The sequence below is a fragment of the Pan troglodytes genome, chromosome 11 (assembly GCF_028858775.2).
Source record: "Pan troglodytes isolate AG18354 chromosome 11, NHGRI_mPanTro3-v2.0_pri, whole genome shotgun sequence".
Lineage (NCBI taxonomy): Eukaryota > Metazoa > Chordata > Mammalia > Primates > Hominidae > Pan > Pan troglodytes.
This window is the reverse complement of record NC_072409.2, coordinates 24,876,424-24,895,728: the sequence shown is the minus strand read 5'-3', so window position 1 is coordinate 24,895,728 and position 19,305 is coordinate 24,876,424. Positions and strand designations below refer to the sequence as shown.

The window sequence follows — 19,305 nt, the reverse complement described above, 5'->3', positions numbered from 1 at the left end:
ATGTTGTAGCATGTATCAGCACCTAATTCCTTTTCATGGCTGAATAATATTCTGTTGTATGGAATATCACATTTTGTTTAACCGTTCTTCAGTTAATGGACATTTGGGTTGTTTACACCTTTTGGCTATTCTGTGTAATGCTGCTATACATATCTGTGTGCAAGTTTTTTGTATGGACATATATTTTTATTTCTCTTAGGTGTACACCTAGGAGTGGAATAGCTGGGCCAAATGGTAACTCATGTTTAACTTTTTGAGAAACTACCAGACTGTTGTCCAAAGTGGATGTACTGCTGGGCGTGGTGGCTCATGTCTGTAATCCCAGAACTTTGGGAGGCTGAGGTGGGCCGATTGCTTGAGTCCAGAGTTCAAGACCAGCCTGGGCAACATGGTGAAAACCTGTCTCTACTAACAACAACAACAAAAAAAATTAGCTGGGTGTGGTGGCAGGCACTTGTAGTACCAGTTACTCAGGAGGCTGAGGCAGGAGAATTGCTTGAACCTGGGAGGTGGAGGTTGCAGGGAGCTAAGATCATGCCACTGCACTCCAGCCTGGGCAACAGAGCGAGACTCTGTTTCAAAAAATAAAATAAATAAATAAACAAAGTGGCTGTAGCATTCTACTTTCCTACCATCAGTATATGAGGGTTCCAATTTCTTTAAATCCTCACTAACACTATTTTTTCATTTAAAAAAATTATAGCCATTCTAGTGGGAGTGAAGTATCTCATTATGGTTTTTATTGCATTTTCTTAATGACTATAAATCTTGAAAAATATTATTTGCCTTTGGCATATGATATTCACTCTAGGATTATATAATACTCACTTTTTTCCCTTTGGATTTTATGGTTTATTTTTTAACTCTTAATATTTTAATCAATTGGGAATTTACTTTTGCATATAGTATGAGGCAGATTACTTTTCATTTTTCTCAAATAGTTATTTGCTCCAATTCTTATGCATTATATTAGGACAAGTACCCTCTTATTAGTTTTCTTTAAAAATTATTTCCCCCCTCTTCTCATACATTTATTTATTTATTTATTTATTTGAGACGGAGTCTCACTCTGTCGCCCAGGCTGGAGTGCAGTGGAGTGATCTCGGCTCACTGCAAGCTCCGCCTCCTGGGTTCACGCCATTCTCCTGCCTCAGCCTCCAGAGTAGCTGGGACTACAGGTGCCCACCACCACGCCCGGCTGATTTTTTGTATTTTTTTAGTAGAGACGGGGTTTCAATGTGTTAGCCAGGATGGTCTCCATCTCCTGACCTCGTAATCCGTCCGCCTCGGCCTCCCAAAGTATTTATTCTTTTAAATGAAATTCAGTGTACTTTTTAATTGTAGCTTTATAATTCAGTCCTTATCTTCTCCCTGCCCCTCCCAAAAATATCGTTGAGACTTTCATTGTAATTATATTTCAAACTATACATTTAAAAGGGGAGTATTAAAATCTATACAATACGGTCTTCTCATTTGAGAACAGGATGTGTCTCCTCATTTATGCAAATTTTAAGATTTCCCAAAGTTTTAGAAAGAATTCATATAGGTCTTGCACATTTTTTGTTAAATTTATTTGAGGGAATTTAAAGTTTTAATTTATATTACAAATGAAAATATTTATTTAGCATTACATTTGGTTTTTTAACTGGTAATATACATGCACAAAACTTGTACCAAAAAATTCCAAACATTACTAAACTGAATAAAATAAAACCCCCATTCCCCAAGCCCATTTCCAATCAATAATTACTAATATATGTTTGATGTGGTTCCTCCAGATTTCCCCCCATGCACATATGTAGACATATGCTATGTTTTGTTTTACTAAATAATGTCATATTATACATACATTTTTGTAACTCATCTATAAAGATATAGGCCAGGAATGGTGGCTCACACCTGTAATCACAGCACTTTGGGAGGCTGAGGTGGGATGATCACTTGAGTCCAGGAGTTGAAGACAAGCCTAGGCAATATAGTGAGACCCCATCGCTACAAAAAATAAAAAAAATTATCCAGGCACGGTGGCATGTGCCTGGAGTCCCAGCTACTTGGGAAGCTGAGGTGGGAGGATCACTTGAGCCTGAGAGGCCAAGGCTGCAGTGAGCTGTGATCACACCACTGCACTCCAGCCTGGGCAACAGAGGGAAACTCTGTTTAAAAAAAAAAAAAATATATATATATATATATATATATATATATGTATATATAATATTATATATAAATATATTATAGAAATATATATTATATAATTATAGAAATATTTTCATGGCTGGGCTCTATGGCTCCCACCTGTAATCCCAGCACTTTGGGAGGCCGAGGTGGGCGGATCACCTGAGGTCAGGAGTTCGAGACCAGCCTGGCCAACATGGCGAAACCCCATCTCTACTAAAAAATACAAAAATTAGCCAGGTGTGGTGCTGGGTGCCTGTAATCCCAGCTACTGGGGAGCCTGAGGCAGGAGAATCACATGAACCCTGGAGACGGAGGTTGCATTGAGCCGAGATTGTGCCGTTGCACTCCAGCCTGGGCGACAAGAGAGAAACTCCGTCTCCAAAAAAAAGAAAGAAATATTTTCCATCAGCACCTAAACTTCTCCCTCTATTTTGAATAGCCAGTGGACCATAATGTATTTAATTTATTGATGCATGATTAGATTGTTTCTAATGTTTTGATATTCTGAGCAATGTTGCAATAAACATCTTGCCGCACTTTTCTGTTAGGAGAGAGTGTGGCACACACTACCTAAGTGCTCTAAAAAAGCTTTCCTTCTGTTTACACATGTCATCTCCCCAACACTATTGTTCTTATCCTATTTTATAGTTGAGAAACCAAAGGAACAGAGGTTAAGTACATGTACAATTTGCATTCCTACTCACAGTGAATGAGAGTGCCTGCTTCCCTACACCCTACATAAAATGGAATGTTATTGCTTTTAATTCTTTGTTGGTACAAGAAGTGAAAAATTATATTTAATCTTAATTGACATTTATTTCATTATTAGCGAGGTTGAGATTCATTTTGTTTTATTTTTGGAGATGGAGTCTTGCTCTGTCACAAGGCTGGAGTGCGGTGGCGCCATCTTGGCTCACTGCAACCTCCACCTTCTGAGTTCAAGCTATTCTCCTGCCTCAGCCTCCTGAGTAACTGGGACTACAGGCACACGCCATCATACCCAGCTACATTTTTGTATTTTTAGTAGAGATGGGGTTTCACCATGTTGGCCAGGCTGGTCTTGAACTTCTGACCTCAAGTGATCCACTCACCTCAGCCTCCCAAAGTGCTGGGATTACAGGCGTGAGCCACTGCATCCAGCCTCATTTTATGTTGATCAGTCACCTATATTTCTGCTTTGGCTTGTCAGTTCATTCATGTCATTTGCCCAGTTTTTTACTGAGGCGTTATCTCATTTGTAAGAGTTCTTTATGTGGTTAGAATATTAACCATTTGCTTATTATATGGGTTATAATTATTTTTCTAGTTTGTCATTTGCCTTCTAACTTTATAGTATCTTTTATCATTTAGAAGTTAACTTTTTTTGTAATCAAGTTTTTTTGGGGGGTTGAGAGCACCTATATTTTCTAAGGTCTTTCCTACCCCTAGATTATGAGAAATATTCATCTAAATTTTATTCAGGTAATTTTATTCTTTTATTTTTTGCATTTACATTTTAAATTCATCTGCAATTAATTTAATGCCTGGTGTCAGATGGAACTCTTATTAATTTTTTCCCCCAAACGGTTTGACCAGTTTTTCCAACCCGATTTTTTTGAATTGTCTTTCCTTTCTTCACTTATCATAGACCAAATTTCCACATATGGATGGTTTGGTTTCTAAGCTCTCTCATCTCCCTCTTTGATCTGTCTATTCCTACATCGGGTTAGACTTAATGACTTTAGCTTCAGAATATGGTTTATTAGTAAACATCCCAAGGCCAACCCCTATTATTCTGCAAAATTTCCTTTGGAGTTATACACCCTAATTCTAGTCTGCTAGTGGCTTTACCCTTACCTTTGTCACGAACATATTTCAACATCAGGAATGACACCAGATCCATAGTAGCCTGTCCTCGTGGCCTCTAACCCATAATGATCATGTCGGCTGGACCATACTTCTCTGCTTTCCTCCATACCTCCTAGGTATTGTTATAATTGTCTGGAATTTCGGTTTCCGGTTGTGACTATTTTTTTTTTTTAAAGACAGAGTCTCGCTCTGTCGCCCAGGCTGGAGTGTAGTGGTGCAATCTCGGCTCCTGCAACCTCCACCTCCCGGGTTCAAGTGATTCTCCTACCTCAGCCTTCTGAGTAGTTGGGATTACAGGCACCCACCACCACACCCAGCTAATTTTTGTATTTTTAGTAGAGACAGAGTTTCACCCTGTTGGTCAGGGTGGTCTCGAACTCCTGACTTCGTGGTCTGCCTGCCTTGGCCTCCCAAAGTGCTGGGATTACAGGCGTGAGCCACCCTGGCCGGTTGTGACTATTTTTAAACATTAGCACTATTCTGTTTTAAGAATTATCTACTTAAAATTGCACTTAACTTTCAGTTATCAGTAGTTAAGGCTCTAAATGTTTCCGTTTTCATGGCTTGCCTCTGTCTCTCACATACCATGTCATCTCATTCTTGACTTCTCGATTTTAATTCACTTTTGTCTGTAGAGCTTTCTTGAGTAATTTTTCCAGAAAGGGTCTGTGGGCGGTATCCTTTCTTATCCTTGTAAGCCTGAAAACATTTGCCCTCATGTTTGAGTCATAGTTTGCTTGAGTAGAAAATTCTAAGTGAATCGTCCTTCTCTCCCAGAAGCCTGAGAGCAGTGTTCTGTGGTTTCCCCAGTATTTAGTGTTTTAAGAGCAGTTTTTCCTTGATTCTCTAAAATTTATTTATGGAAACAACCAGGATTCCTCTTTCCAATCTTTGGAATTCAGAAATTTCCCCAGATGATTTCTAGTTGTTTGTTTTCTTTTGGTAATTTTTCCTGGTCCTAACTAGGTAAGTCCTTTCAGTCTGAAGACCCAAGTCTTCCTTTAGTTCAGGGAAATTTTCTATTAATTTAGGAATGGTTTCTATTCTGTATGTTCAATCTCCTCTTTCTGGACTTCCTACTACAAATAATAATAATAATAATAATGGTGCCTAACATTAAAGCGTGCTTTCTTTCTGTGATAATATATAATCTTCCCAGCACTATTGTTATTATCCTCATTTCATAGATGAGAAAACAAAGGAAAAGAGAGATTGAGCAGATTATACAAGGTCGCATAGTTAGGAGGTGCAGGCCGGGTTCTAATCCCAAGCACCTGGCTCCAGAGCCCGTGTCCTTAGCTGCTAAACTATACTCCCTGCCTGTCGGGTCCCAACCCCAGAGCCCACCCTGCCCTTCCCCCCAGCACTCTCTAGTGACAATGTTGAGTGTCGACAGGCAGGGACTCTGTAATCAGTGGGGGAAAGCTTGGGGATGCTAGGATGATGGATCTGAAACAGACTGGGCTACTGAGGCCAGAGAGGGGCAGGGATTGTCAGAGGTTCTCCAGTGAATTTAGAGTTGGGACTCTTCCCTCCCTCCTCTTCCCTTGGTCTCAGCCACCTGCTTCAGGCCTCCTCTTTGTCCCTGGGACTGCTGCATTGCTTCTTGTGGGTCTCCCTCTTCCTACTCTTGTCCATGTAGTCACCTCTGTCAACAGCAGCTGCGATGACTCTTCTTATAGAACACACGCAGTCACCTTCACACTGCTGAGTGTTTGTTGAATGACTGTATGAGTGAGCAAAGAAGTTTACAGTGCCTAATGTGTGTCAAACACTGTGCTAAGTACTGTTGATGCAGTATGCATTAGTCAGCAATCTACCAATTGCAAGTGACAAAAACCCAGCTTCCAGGAGTAAATGGAATTTACTGGGTTAGGGAGGGTAGCCTTCAGGCCTAGTTGGATTCAGAGCCTTGAGCAATGTCACTGAGAACTGGTCTCAGCCTCTTCATTTCTTGGTTCTATTTACTTAGGTGTTGGCTCACTCCCTTAGTGGTAGCAGTGCTGCTGCCAGAAGGGCCAGGGTTATGGCCATGGCCTTGGAGTTGAACTCCCTCAATCATTTCATCAATAGTCCCTGGGCCTGATCCTCATTGGCCCAAGTAGGATCACGTGCCCATTCCAGCCACTGAGGACAGTGGGATGGGTTAAACTAATGGACTGAGGCCTGGGCCATATGCCTCTCCCTGGAGTGGGAGATGGGTCGGTTCCTTGTGAATCACCTGGCTTGAGAATGAGAGAGGGAAGGCTAGTTCCTCAAGTGAATGGGGTCTGGTCAGGCAGATCTCAGATGTCGTCTACTTCTCGGCTCATCAACCAGCATGGTCCTCACCCCACAGAGCTGACAGTCTAATGTGGGGTCCAGTGTGGGGCAAGGACACCAATCATGAACAGCATATGATAAATCGATGACAGTTGTGCCAAAGGGCCTAATGAGAGCGCCTACTGGGAGGACCTGGGGAAAGTTTCTGAGGCAGGGGAGGCTTGGGATGTAAGGATTGTTCTAGGTGGGGACCCTAACGCAGGCCAGCATAGGTGGGAAGACGAGGAAGGGGAACAGAGCATGAGATGAGGCTGAGGTGTTCAGGATCAGACAGTGCTGGTCTTGAGAAGCTGTGGGAAGAAGTGTGACTTTATCCTGAGTGCAGGGGTCGATGGGTGTTGTAGAAAGCTGATGCTGGCCTCATAGAGAATGGTGAGGAGGAAGGCAAGTCGAGAGGCAGGGAGCAGTGTGGAGCTATTGCCCTCGGCCAGGGAGAGCCGATGGTTGCTTGGACTAGGGCTGAGGCACCAGGGATTGAGAGAGGTGAGAGATCCACAGGATGTATAGCAGGAGGGGTCTGCAAAATTCTGTGATTAATTGCACGGGGAGTGTTTGGGAGAAGAATGGTGCTCAAAAGTCTAGCTCAGGCCAGGCACAGTGGCTCACGCCTGTAATCCCAGCACTTTGGGAGGCCTAGGCGGTGGATCACTTGAGGTCAGGAGTTCGAGACCAGCCTGGCCAACATGGTGAAGCCTTGTCTCTACTAAAAATACAAAAAATTAGCCGGACGTGGTGGTGGGCGCCTGTAATCCCAGCTACTTGGGAGGTTGAGGCAGGAGAATTGCTTGAACCTGGGAGGCGGAGGTTGCAATGAGCTGAGATTGTGCCATTGCACTCCAGCCTGGGCAACAAGAGTGAAACTCCATCCTAAAGAAAAAAAAAGTCTAGCTCAGGGAAACAGATGGTGCCATTCTCTGAGCTGGGAGCAGTGGAGGGGAGTGGTTTGGGTGGCAGGATCGAGTCCCACTGTATGTGTAAGTATCATGATAGGGTCCAAGTTAGTGAGTTCTCATGAAACAAAGCCATTTAAATCAGGGCTCCTTAAGCTACCTGTGGTGAGGGGCTTTGACATTTTGTAGCATCACACTGCATGTGATTTATTATGCAGGCTTGAGAACACCTGAGCTAGCCCATGCCCTATTCAGTGAGACCAGTCCACTCATCTCATGCTTAGAGGTGGCAATGTCAAGTTGAAGTTCTTTAAACACAATCAATCTTGCTACCTATCTCACTGCAGACTGGTAACAAGCAGCCTGTGAACCCATATGATTTTGCAGACCACATTTTGAGTGGACTGATCTAGTTCAACCCCAGTGCATTTTAGAGACAGGGAAACTGAGGCTTGGAGGTGGTGGGGGGGATTGGCCTTGCCCCAGGGTTCGCAGAAGGCAGCAGCAAAGTTAGCATTTCAGTCTTTCCCCCACTGACCCTTTGTTTTGATGGCTTGGGCTCAAGCCCAACAGTCCAAACAGTGGGTGGACCCAGGGGAGTGTGTGGAGAACTGTTTCCAGCAACCAAGGTCACAGGCCTGGCCTCCCCGTAGCTGAGTCAGTGGCTCTGTGCTGGACACTTCCCAGGAACATGGGCTGACAGGACACAGCCTGGCCCTGGAGCTGGCAACAAGCACAGTGGGTCGAGGATTGCTCCCAAAAGCCCGAAGTCTCCGGCCAGCATGTGGCTGGTTGGACCGGAGCCAGGAAGGGAGACAGTCATGGCTCCCAGCCATCCTGAGCTGCTATAGCCGCCCAAGGTCAGACTGATACTGCTGAGGTGACTGCAAAGCGTGCCCCAGGATGGAGGCAGAAGCCAGCCAGCAGCAGGCCTCTGGGCTAGCTCTGTAGGGGGACATTTGGTCTCCTGGCTTTTGCTGCGTGTGGGCTTCTCCTTGCTGGGTTGGGAGCCACCGTTTCCATTAGCAGGTTGGGAATCGTCCATTGCGGTCTCAAGTTGCTGAGAAAGAGGCACATAGCAAGGGGGAGACATTTGGGGAATAAGAGATTAGGGGCAGAATATACAGTTAAGAGCATGGGCCTGGGAGCCATGCTGCCTGCTGGGCTTCCGCCTTGTAACCTTTCTGTACCTCAGTTTCCTGATCTGTAAGCTGGGCATGATGAGAATAGCCTATTCATCAACAAATGGTAATGATTCTCAGCTATTAGTACACGCCAGGCCCTCATCTGTTAGCCCCTCAACAGGTGTTATCACATTTAATTTTACCATTTACATTAACCTTCTCAAGGTGAATTCTGTCTTTTCACAGATGATAGCAACAATGACATCATAGCAATAACAATGATGGCTCTTATTTATTGAGCACTTACTGTGTACCAGGCATTCCACATACACCACGTCGTCTAGTCCTCCTCAGGGTCCGTTGAGGCCCATTTTACAGATGAGGAAACTGAGACTCAGAGATAGTAAAGGGACTTGCCCAGGATAATTCACACTCAGATTTTTTAGACTCCAAAGACTGTGCTCTCTCTAAATTCCACTGACTGAGCTGATTCCTTTAGTGAGAGGGCCTGAAGGGGCATGGGACTGTCCATGGGAGGGGAGGAGTAGGGCTGGGGCCACTGGACAACCACTTCCTGGTCTCACTTTAGAGATGGAGGACTGAGATCAGGAAGGGGAACGGGCTTACCCTGGGTTCTGCAGGCCACAAACCACAGCTCCCTGTGAACTTGAACCTGAGGATACCCGCTCTGTCTTACCCCACCCCACCATTTGTGTCAGGTGCCCCAGAACAAGGCCCGTGCCACCAGGAAGAGCAAGACCTACACCAAGCAAGCAATAGGAGAATGTGTCCCCTGCCCAGGTGCTAGGGTCCTAGAGGCCAAAACACAGCACGGCAGCCCCCGTTTGCAGCATCAGTGGCTTCATCTGCCATGACCCCCTCCAAGTTCCATCCCATGGGCGGGCTGCTCCGGCCAGCTCTGTATCCTTAGTTCCTAGTACCGGCTCCAGCACAGAGCAGGGATTCAGTGGTTATTGAAATAACTAATTAACATTTCTTGGCCGACTCTGCAGTGGGGAGGGCCTTTTTGCATAGAGTCTCTAGACTCCCAAACCAGGGCTGTGAGCCCCAGGAAGTAAAAGCTCAGAGCTTTCTAAGTGAGTTAGCAGATTCAAAGCTTGGACTGGGGTGGCCATATACAGACACTTCCATAGAGTTTCAAAGAGCAGCCTGGGGTGGTCACTTTCTTCTGCAGTGAGTTGGGACAGTGGCAGGGCTCTGCAGAAGTTGAAGCCGGTGTGTACCCAGCACAGTCTTGGGGTGTCTGGGGGTGATGAAAACTAAGAAGCTTCTGGCAGGGGCAAGGGGCTAGTCTTACTCTGAAGTGCTCTGGAATTCCTGGGACCACATCTTTCCCTGACTTCTCTCTCTCTCTTTCTCTTTTTTTCTTTTTGAAATGGAGTCTCGCTCTGTTGCCCAGGCTGGAGTGCAGTGATGTGATCTCGGCTCACTGCAATCTTCACCTCCCAGATTCAAGCAATTCTTGTGCCTCAGCCTCCCAAGTAGCTGGGATTAGAGGCACATGCCACCATGCCCAGCTACTTTTTTGTATTTTTAGTAGAGACGAGGTTTCACCATGTTGGCCAGGCTGGTCTCAAACTCCTGACCTCAAGTTATCCCCCTGCCTCCACCTCCCAAAGTGCTGGGATTACAGGTGTGAGCCACTGTGCCTGGCCTCTTCTCTTCCCTTCTCTTCTTTTCTTTTTCTTTCTTTCCTTTCCTTTTCTTTTCTTTCTTCTCCCCCTCTTTCTGTCTCTCTCTCTCTCTCTGTCTCTCTCTTTCACGGGGTCTTGCTCTGTCACCCAGCTGGGAGTGCAGTGGCACAATTATCACGGCTCATTGCAGCCTCAACCTCCTGGGCTCAAGCGATCCTCCCACTTCAGCCTCTTGAGTAGCTGGGATCACAGGCACACAGCACCATGCCCAGCTAATTTTTAATTTTTTTTAATTTTTTTTTTTTTTTGTAGAGATGGAGTCTTCCTATGTTGCCCAGGCTGGTCTTGACCTCCTGGGCTCAAATGATCCTCCCACCTCAGCCTCCCAAAGTGCTGAATTACATGCTCGTGATGGGGTCTTGGGAGCATAAACCCATGAGGTGCATTGGTCTTCACGCAATGGAAGCAGTAAAGGAAGACAGCGGAAATCTCACTGTGGTGTGGGCTGTAGGGGAGCAGCCTGTCTCTGGCACCTGGCTGCATCCCAGGCTGTTGCTGCATCCCCCCTGGGGCCTGTCTAAAGACTTGGGCTCTGCTTGGGGGTACTGTATTCCAAAAATAGGAGGTGGGTCCCTGCTGAACCTCGCTGGTCCTAGCCCTGGGAGCTGCTGCCAACCTGTCTGAACAGTGTGGAGTTTGCCTGTGTGGTTGGGTTGTACAGTTCTCTGTGTAACTGATGGGCTCATCTGTTCCATGGGCTGCCCTGCGCCATGGTGCAGGACACAGTGGAAAGTGAAGTGGGCTTCATCTGTAGCCCTGAACTTACTAGAGTGTGACCTTAGTCTCTCTATGCCTCTGCTTACACATCCATAAAATGGGGATATTAGAAATCATATCTGAGGCTGGGCACGTGGCTCTTGCCCGTAATCCCAGCACTTTGGGAGGCTGAGACAGGCAGATTGCTTGAGGCCAGGAGTTCAAGATCAGCCTGGCCAACATGGTGAAACCCCACCTCTACTAAAAATGCAAAAAATCAGCTGGGTGTGGTGGCGCGCGCCTGTAGTCCCAGCTACTCGGGAGGCTGTGGCATGAGAATTGCCTGAATCCAGGAGGCAGAGGTTGCAGTGAGCCAAGATCGTGACAGAGCAAGACTCTGTCTCAAAAAAAAAAAAAAAAAAAAAAAAGAAATCATATCTGATAGGGCTATGAGGATTCAATCAATCAATCCATCAATCAGTAATCAGAAAGTGCTTAGAGCAGTGCTGTCATGTGTCAGATAAGTGTTTGTTATGTATGAAATATGTGGATCAGTGATTGGGGCCCAGGTCCTGAGTACCCGCGTGCTGACCCCTGGGCCTGTGGGCCACCTAGATCTTACCACTCTCTAGATCCCAGTTTCTCCTGTACTGAACAGCACCATCATTTATGTACCTCTGAGAAGCACTGGGATGTGGTGAACGGAGCACTGGACTGGGAGTTAGCAATCCCAGCCCTGCCACTCAGTTGCTGTGTTTCCTTGGGAAAGTTGCTTTCCCTCTCTGGGCCTCAGTTTCACTGACTGTAAATGGGAAACAACAGTGAAAGATCTCCAAGGGCCCGCTGGCTTAGAAAGCCTGGCTGCCAGTGACTCCCCTATCCTGCCCTAGGCTATACACTGGGAGGCCCCCCAGCCCTGTTGATTTGTGTCTGGAGCTATGGGAGGCAGAGGGCAGTGGCTGCCCCAGGGCTCCTCCAGCCATGGGATGCTCTCCTATCCTGGCCTGGCAGGCTCTGGGCCTTGGGGCACTGAGCTGCTCTACCCTTTCCTCACCATGCTATGGTCCAGAGCATTGATGAATGTATTCTGGACTCGTTCTGGACTCAGCGCACTGGGTTGGCAGAGCTGCTTTGCCCATCACAGCATAGGGTGTAATTTTGGAGTCATTAGTCTCACTCCATGGCTAATGTCTGCCTCCCTCACTGGACTGTCAGCTTTGTGAATGCAGGGCCCTGCCTATTGGTTCTCTACCAATCCCCAGGGCCTAACACAGAGCCTGGCACAGAGTCTATGCTCTGTAACTGTTTGTTGATTGAAAGAAGGTGACAACTCAGCTGAAGCTCGAGGGCACCTCTGACGTGAAGGAATCCTATATTCAGGCTCCCCACCCTAAGAAATCTTATCCCACACACCAGAAATTCCATCCTGGAAACCAGCCAGCCTCATTGGTGATTGTTTAGCTCCATCAGAATTGGCCATCTCTTGAGACTCACCTCCTTAGCTTCCCAGGCCAAGGGTGAATCCTGCTTTTCAGGAGCCAGCAGGATGACAGCCTTCCAGTCTAGAAGGTTCCTAGGCCCTGCAAGGACTGCCTTGGTTCTGCCCCCAGGGACAAGATGAAACACTGGTTGGAGTTTGTAAGTGACCAACTCAGAGGAGGGCTATTCTGAGTCGACCTGATAAAGAATGTTTTCTTGTAGCAGTGTGCATGTATATGCTTGTGTATGTGAGAGAGTCAGGAATACAGAGTCAGAGATAGACAGGGGCAGGGATACAGGCAGAAACATCCCGAGACCCTGGGGGGTCTCTACCATAGGGAGAGAAAGAGACAGAGACACCGTGCTTCAGCCTAGGTGGCCAAGGTGGGTGGGGTGGGCACGGGAAAATAGAGGCTCCTTCTGTCCATTTTTTCTGTGCCATCATCCCAGGATGCCTGCTGCTCTGGTGGGAGCCAGCCACAAGTTGGGCATTCCCAACCTGGGCCTCAGGGACAGCCCAGGGTGCATTTGTCAACATCATGACAAACTGCAGCACCAGAGAACAGCTCTGTGCTGGCACAGCAGCATCTTGCAGTTGTCTGGCTGTATGGTGGTTAAGAGCGGGCATGGTGAGTAGGAGCAACTAGTTTTCAGTCCTGGCTATACAGACAACTGGCTATGTGACTGTGGGCAACTTCCTTTGCCATTCTGTACTTTGGACTCTTCATCTGTAACTGGGGTAATCATAGTCCTCCCCTCCTCACAAGCTGCTGGTGAGGATTCAGTGAATTAATGCAGGCAGAGCTCTGGGAACAGGGCCTGGCACGGAGTTCATGCTCAAGAAAGGGTAGCCAAGAGCCAGCTCAGAGAATCCTCTATTCATCCCACAGGTGGGCAGGTTAAGGTTAGCAGCCTCCTTTTACAGATGAAGAAACCGAGGCTCAGAGAGGGGAAGGAACTTGCTCAGTGACACCCAATTAACCAGTGCTGGAGCTGGAACTGGAGCTGGGGACCCTCTCCTCCCAGTCCAGGGCTTGTTCCACTGCCCCTGCAGTTCCTCCTTGGGGATGTCTCTGTCATTCAGGGCTGTAACTCTCATTATAGCCAATATTACTGTAACAGGATGTTACAGTCCAAACTGCCCTCCCAGCCGGCTGTCTCCGGGGGAGGAAGCCCCAGGTTCTCTTTCCACATAGGATTCTGCAGAGTTTAGCATTCAAAGATTCAGCTGTGTGCTGGGAAGGGACTGAAGCTGCCACCCCCCACCCTGGGGGCAGTCGCATTCTGGAAGTCAGCGTGTGCTGGCTGCAGGAGCCTGGGTTCAGTTGCAGCCTCCCACTGGGACAGGAACAGCGTCGGGGTGGGGGTGTGACAGGGAAGCCTCGGTGCCTCGGTGATTGGCTTGGTCTTGCAGGGAGCAGCTGCCAGCAGGCCGGCTGGAGGCGGCTTTGCGCTGCCCCAGCCTGGGAGCCCTCAGGATGTGTGTGGGGTGGAGCCTGCTAGGGATCCCAGTGCCAGGGGGTGCCGTTGTGAGGGATGGACGCCTCTCCCCCGGAGCAGCACTTTGGGGCCAGCTTGGGCCCTGGGGATGAGCCACAGGGGACCCACAGCCTATGCGTGTGAGCATGTAACCTGGGAGCCAGCTGGGCCCCTCGCGGGGTGGGCAGAAGGACGGGCTGGCCCAGGACCCTCTTCTTTGAGACATCCCGGACTCCATCTCGGATGAAAGTGCTTTGAGAAACCACAGAGTTTTCTGTTTAATGGAAGAAAGAAATCCAGCCTCTCTCCAGAGTGGCGGTGGCCGGCTAGACAGGGTGTGTGTTTGGGAAAGGCGCTGGAGGAGGAGGAAGAGGAGGAGGACAAGTAGGAGGAGGAAGAGGAGGAGGAACGGGTGATGCAAGGGTTTTGAAAGCGCTACCTAGATGTGGGAGGTGGAACCTGGTCATTTGGTTCTGCTTTTCCTAGCAGGTATCGCTACCCTGGGGAACTTGGGTAAGTCCATAAATAGCTCTGCTGACACAAAGGAGCTCTGTCTGGGGAAGGCAGCCGCTTGACACGGCCGCCAGGAGCTGCCGCTTGACACGGCCGCCAGGAGCTGCCACAGCCACGGCCGCCCGCTTGCGGGAGGAGCCGGGTGGAGACCTGGGCGGGCGAGCTGGCAGGAGCGGCAGCCAGGAGTCGCCTGGGTCCCTGCTGGAGTATGCTGGGTAGGTACCTTGGTGACAGGACTGTGTGTGTGGTGGGCGGGCGTCCAAGCCACCCTGTGCCCCTGTTTCTATTGTTTCTTCCCCAGGGCAGCCATTGATAGGCATGTTGCAACCAAACCATTTGTGCTCTGTTCTGAGATAGCTCTGTGTGTGTGTGTGTGTGTGTGTGTGTGTGTGTGTCTGTCCATCTGTCTGTCTCAGGGGCTGGGAGCCCTGCAAGTTTTGGGGGATGCTTCCTCTGTTGGCTGCTCCCCACTTCTAGGCTGGACAGCCAGCTTTTCTTTCTCAGAGAAACAAGAAATGTTTGGTGGCCAAAAAGTCGGGACACTGCATGGGAGGGGAGCGCTCAGCCAGCAGGGTTGGCTATTGTATCAGGGGTGCTGGCCGCACACCAGGCAACAGGGATGGAAGCTCGTGTCTAGTTTCACTGGCAGGGGAAGAGGTGGTCTCTGGAACTAGTCTCAGCGGGTTGCCTTTGGTCCCTGAGACGGTGTCTGCTGAAACGTCCACTGGAAGCACAAGCAAAGATGCTTTGCCTCTGACCTCCAGCCCCATGGGAGAGGGCCTGCACCTGCTCCCTTGGCTCCAGCTGAGACCCATCAGGCAGGGGGTGGTGGTAGAGACAGGCTCACACCACAGAGCTGGCCACTGTGAGCAGACAGAGGCTAATTCTTTTCCCAGCCTGGAGGGTCCACATCTCTATTCCTGTTCCCAGGTGTCCGGGAAGAACCCTTGAACCCTAGGACTCAGGGCAGGAGGATAAATCTGGACCCAGAAAGGGGAGGAGCCTTGTCCAAGTTTGAGCAGCAGGTCTGTGGCTGAGCAGGGACCAGGATAGAGAACTTCTGCCTCCTAGAACAGCAAGAACAGGACATGTGGGAAACCATTTCCCTGACCTGAACTAAGTATTATAATTCAGCTTCAAATCTGACCCTCCTGACCTGAGAAGCTTGGTACACCAGGCCCCACAGCGATGCTTGAAAACTTTCCACATCCTGCTGCCCTCAGGCCTTCTGGCTGGGTGGCTATCTGGCTTCCTCTCCCAGTGCTAGAGTGGGTACATCTCCTCAAGGGAAGGAGCTGCAGAGGCTGCCCTGCTGGTGCCTGCGGGATCCCAGCCAGGGCACTGCAGGCATAGTCAAAGTTTCCACCAAGGCCCCTTGAGTCCTCTGTGCCCAGCCAAGGGGCACCTCCCCTCTTCCCCAGCCCTAGCACGTGGTGTGGCTTAGCCTAGGGCAGGCCCTTCAGGGAGCCGAGTTCCACAACAGGGCTCATTGCAAGCCCAGACTGGCTTCTGAGAAGCAGGCAGATTGTGAGGATGAGGCAGTTGAGGCAAGTGACCACTCCTCGTGAGAAGTCTCCAGGGCTTTGAGCCAGAAATTGTTGATGGGGCTTCTGATTATAAGTATGTGGTATCAGTGAAATCATTGCACTTCCAGGCTTCCTTGCCTTTGCACATGCTGTTCCAGCTGCCTGGAAACCCCTCCCCTCCCCTCCCCCTCCATGTCTTATTTTATCCAAACTTCCACAACTAGAGCAAATACTCCAGCCAGAATGAGTCTGTCCATTGGTGGTGGCACCCATGGATATTGCTTTGTGTCCTATGTATGCAGAATCTGGGCCTTATTCATTCCTTAGTCACAAGGACCTGGCCAGGGGCCTGGGGCATGGTTGGAGAGGGGCGTTGCATTGTCCTGGCTAGGGCAGGTTTTCTTTGAGGACAAACAGTGACGTGCAAGTCAGCTGTGTCCGCCCATTTCCTAGCTCTGTGCCTGGCATAGAGGGCCTGTCGGGGAGCCCCTTTAGGAGAGGCCTAGGCTCTGAATGTCAAAGTTGCATCCATAGGGCCAAGGGATGGGGCTGGGTTTGATAGGAGGTGAGGCGGGGAGAATTTTGGCTTCATCCTGGCGGATACCATAGGGAGAATCCACTCAGGGGTCATGCTAGGCTAGGTGGAATCCACAGCATAGCCTGGGCCATGGAGGGTGGAGGGGATAGCCCTGGCTGGTTGAAATGCAATGCTGAAGGACCTTTGCACAGACTACAGGGGATTGGAGCTCAGCTCCCTGGACCCTCTTGGGATGGTGCCAACCAGAGTAGGTCTGGGATTATTGATCCTCAAGCCAGTGGTCTGTGTGGCTCCCTCAGAAGAGGCACAGCTGAAGAGAGAGTGCCTATCCCCAGCTGGGTCCCTGGGGGCCTTGAGAGCTGCTTCCCATTGGCCTCTTAAGGCCCTGGAGATGGCAGTCTCTTTGCCTTCTATTAGGTTGGTGTAAAAGCAACTGCGGTTTTTGCCATTAAGAGTAATGTAAAACCGCAATTACTTTTGCACCAACCTATAGATAGCTAGATAGAGAACTGAGGCAGGAGAGGAAGGACACTTGCCTGAGGTGATATGCGACTCAGCAGGAAATCAGGGACCAAGAACTCAGGTTCCCCTGCCCAGGCCTCTCTGTACTGCACCAACTGGATGTCTCAGAGTATCCAGGTTTCATCTTGGGGCTCTGTCTTTTTCTGGACTCACCAGTGACATGTCCCTTTTGGACCTTTGGGCTTACTGACTAGAGCCCTGCTATCCTCTGGGAAAAGCAGCATGTGCAATAGACAAAGCCCCCTTGGTCGGTGGGCTGGAGACTGCGGCACCTTCTCGTCCCTTCTTACTGATGATTTCAGGCAAATATGCCTTGTTTCTCACCTCAGTTTCTCCTTTGTAGCAACTAGGGACTGGACCAAGTATTGCCAGGTGCCTTCCAAATATCCAGTTCTCTGATTCTTTGCAGGCCGTCTCCTCTTCCTGGCTTCCAAAAGTCAATGGTCAGGGCCAGGGCTTGGTGCAGCAGAGAAGCAGCCCCCAGCCTGTTCCCCAGGCGCCTCTGGGCAGGAGCCTTCTCATGCAAGCTGCAGCCCAAGCCGAAGCTGGGAGGTTTGTTGTTGTTTGTGGAGCCAGGCGGTTTCCAAGATGTCATTGCTTAGGGAAAACCATCATTCCTCCCAGGAATAAACAAGGCTGCTTATGGCTCAGCCCCCTAAGCCTGGAGAAGCTGGAGCCACTCACAGCAGACCAGCCAGGCTCAGCCCCAGGGAGTGCTGCCTGCCTCTGCACAACCAGCTCTACCCTGGCTTCCAGGATTGGAGTGGGGATGGGGGCAGGATGTTGGGAGGTGTGCTAGAGCCATAAGCCTCTTGGGAGATCAGAGCTTCCGGGCACAGATGAGAGGGAAGAGGGTCCCAGGACACCCTCTTCCTTCTGGCAGTGGGCCTAAGTCATCACTCGAGATGTGTGGATAGCTGCCAGGTATGCTCCAGATGGCCCAGGGCTTCTCCCCTCTCCCTGCCCTCCATGGGCCAGCCCGCTTGCACCTGGTACCGTGGCTCAGGCTGCTGCCGGAGAACTGTCAGCGGCTCCCAACTTAGAAAGGGGGGTGTGTATTTGGAACTGGGCATGCTTTTCGCCACATAGCCAGGGCTCTCTGTGGTGTCCTCAGTTACCTCTTACTGGGGTTAGCTTTGGGCAAATAGCAGAGCTCAGGGACTCAGGGAAGGGTGGCAGAGGGTAAGGGAACAAGGAGAGAGGCAGAGAAAGGTCTTGGCAGTGCCTCTGGGGACCACATGGCTGGCAGGAACCTTGACAGCAGGCCGAAGGCAGCCAGGAGAAGGACTGTGGAATGGGAGGTGGCATGGCTATGGCACCCCTAAAGTCAAGGGTTGGAAGCAATGTTCAGCCAGGCCATGAAATCTTCACTTCTCAGACCTCACTTCCTGCAGTTCCCAGTTGATTCAAATAGCAGCAGCTCTGTACTGTCCTCTCTGCCTCTCTCCCTTCCGTGTCTTTCTTTCCTTCCTTCCTTCCTTCCTTCCTTCCTTCCTTCCTTCCTTCCTTCCCTCCTTCCTTCCATGTGTGTTAAGCACCTACTGTGTGCCATGTACTTACAAATTACTGGAGGCATAGATCTAAAAGGCCCAATCTTTAATCTAGTGCCAGGATGCTCAGGTAATGGACAGTAACAACACAGCTTTAATGGAGAGGCATGGGGTGGGGAGGGGGGTGCTGTGGGACTCCCCAGGGAAGCACTCAGTTCAGCCTGGGAGCCTCAGCAAAGCTTCCTACAAGAGGTGAAGCTGCATGTGATTGTACAGATGCTTGCCCATTGAAGAGCAGGTCTCCATCCCAGTCTATCCACCCCTCAGAGGTGTAGACGTGATTCCCACCTATCCATGGAAATTGCTTTTGTGTGTCCAGCCACATGCTCCTCCTTGTCTAGGGAGGTTGTATAGGAATATGGGCTCTGGACTTGAGGGAAAGATCTCTCCTACCTTACAGTCTTGTGCTCTTGGACAAGAATGGAGCTTCTCCTGCCTTCATGTCCTCAAGCAGTGGTCTAGCCTCCTCGAGTTAAATGAGATAATAGCTGTAAAGCACTTAGACATGTTTCATGTGAATGGATTCTGTGTCCTGCTAGCAGTGGGAGTGCCACTAGCGCCCATCTCATAGGTGGCTGTTATTAAATGCAGCGATGTAGGTGAGGTGCTTGGCGTGGATCTGACACTGAGCAGGCATTCAGGAGGCAGCGCGGCAGCGTTTTGCTGGAGGGAAACAGTTGGAATGTGCAATCAGAGATGTGTACAAAGCAAGGAGCTCACCGAGAAGCAGTGAGCCTCAGCCCAGGGAGCAGAAGAGGAGACACTGGGATGAGGGGTTTTATTTGTTTTTAAAATAAACCTTTTAAATTGAAGTGCAGCATACTTCCAGAAAAATTATAAGAATACAGCCAATGAATTTTCCACAAAGCATAGCCCCCATCCAGGTCAAGAAATAGAACATTCTGGTACCCTAGGAATCCCCACAAAT

At 49.3% G+C, this 19,305-nt stretch overlaps 1 protein-coding gene across 23 annotated transcripts in view; it reads left to right on the top strand.

Moving 5' to 3' along the window:
* Positions 1-19,305, top strand: part of RGS3 (regulator of G protein signaling 3) — a 135,258-nt gene that overhangs the window by 88,859 nt on the left and 27,094 nt on the right. The window contains exons 1-2 of one of the 23 annotated variants that reach the window (XM_063787582.1): positions 13,587-14,063; positions 14,218-14,456. The exons of 16 other annotated variants lie outside the window; for them this stretch is intronic. Coding sequence is in view for 2 of the 7 variants with exons in the window: in XM_009457127.5 (XP_009455402.1) it covers positions 14,010-14,063 (54 nt within the window). In the remaining 5 variants the exon portion in view is untranslated. Of the gene's footprint in view, positions 1-13,586; positions 14,457-19,305 lie in introns of those variants that run through there. 6 more of the 23 variants (XM_063787583.1, XM_009457128.5, XM_009457127.5 and 3 more) reach the window with 6 other exon arrangements.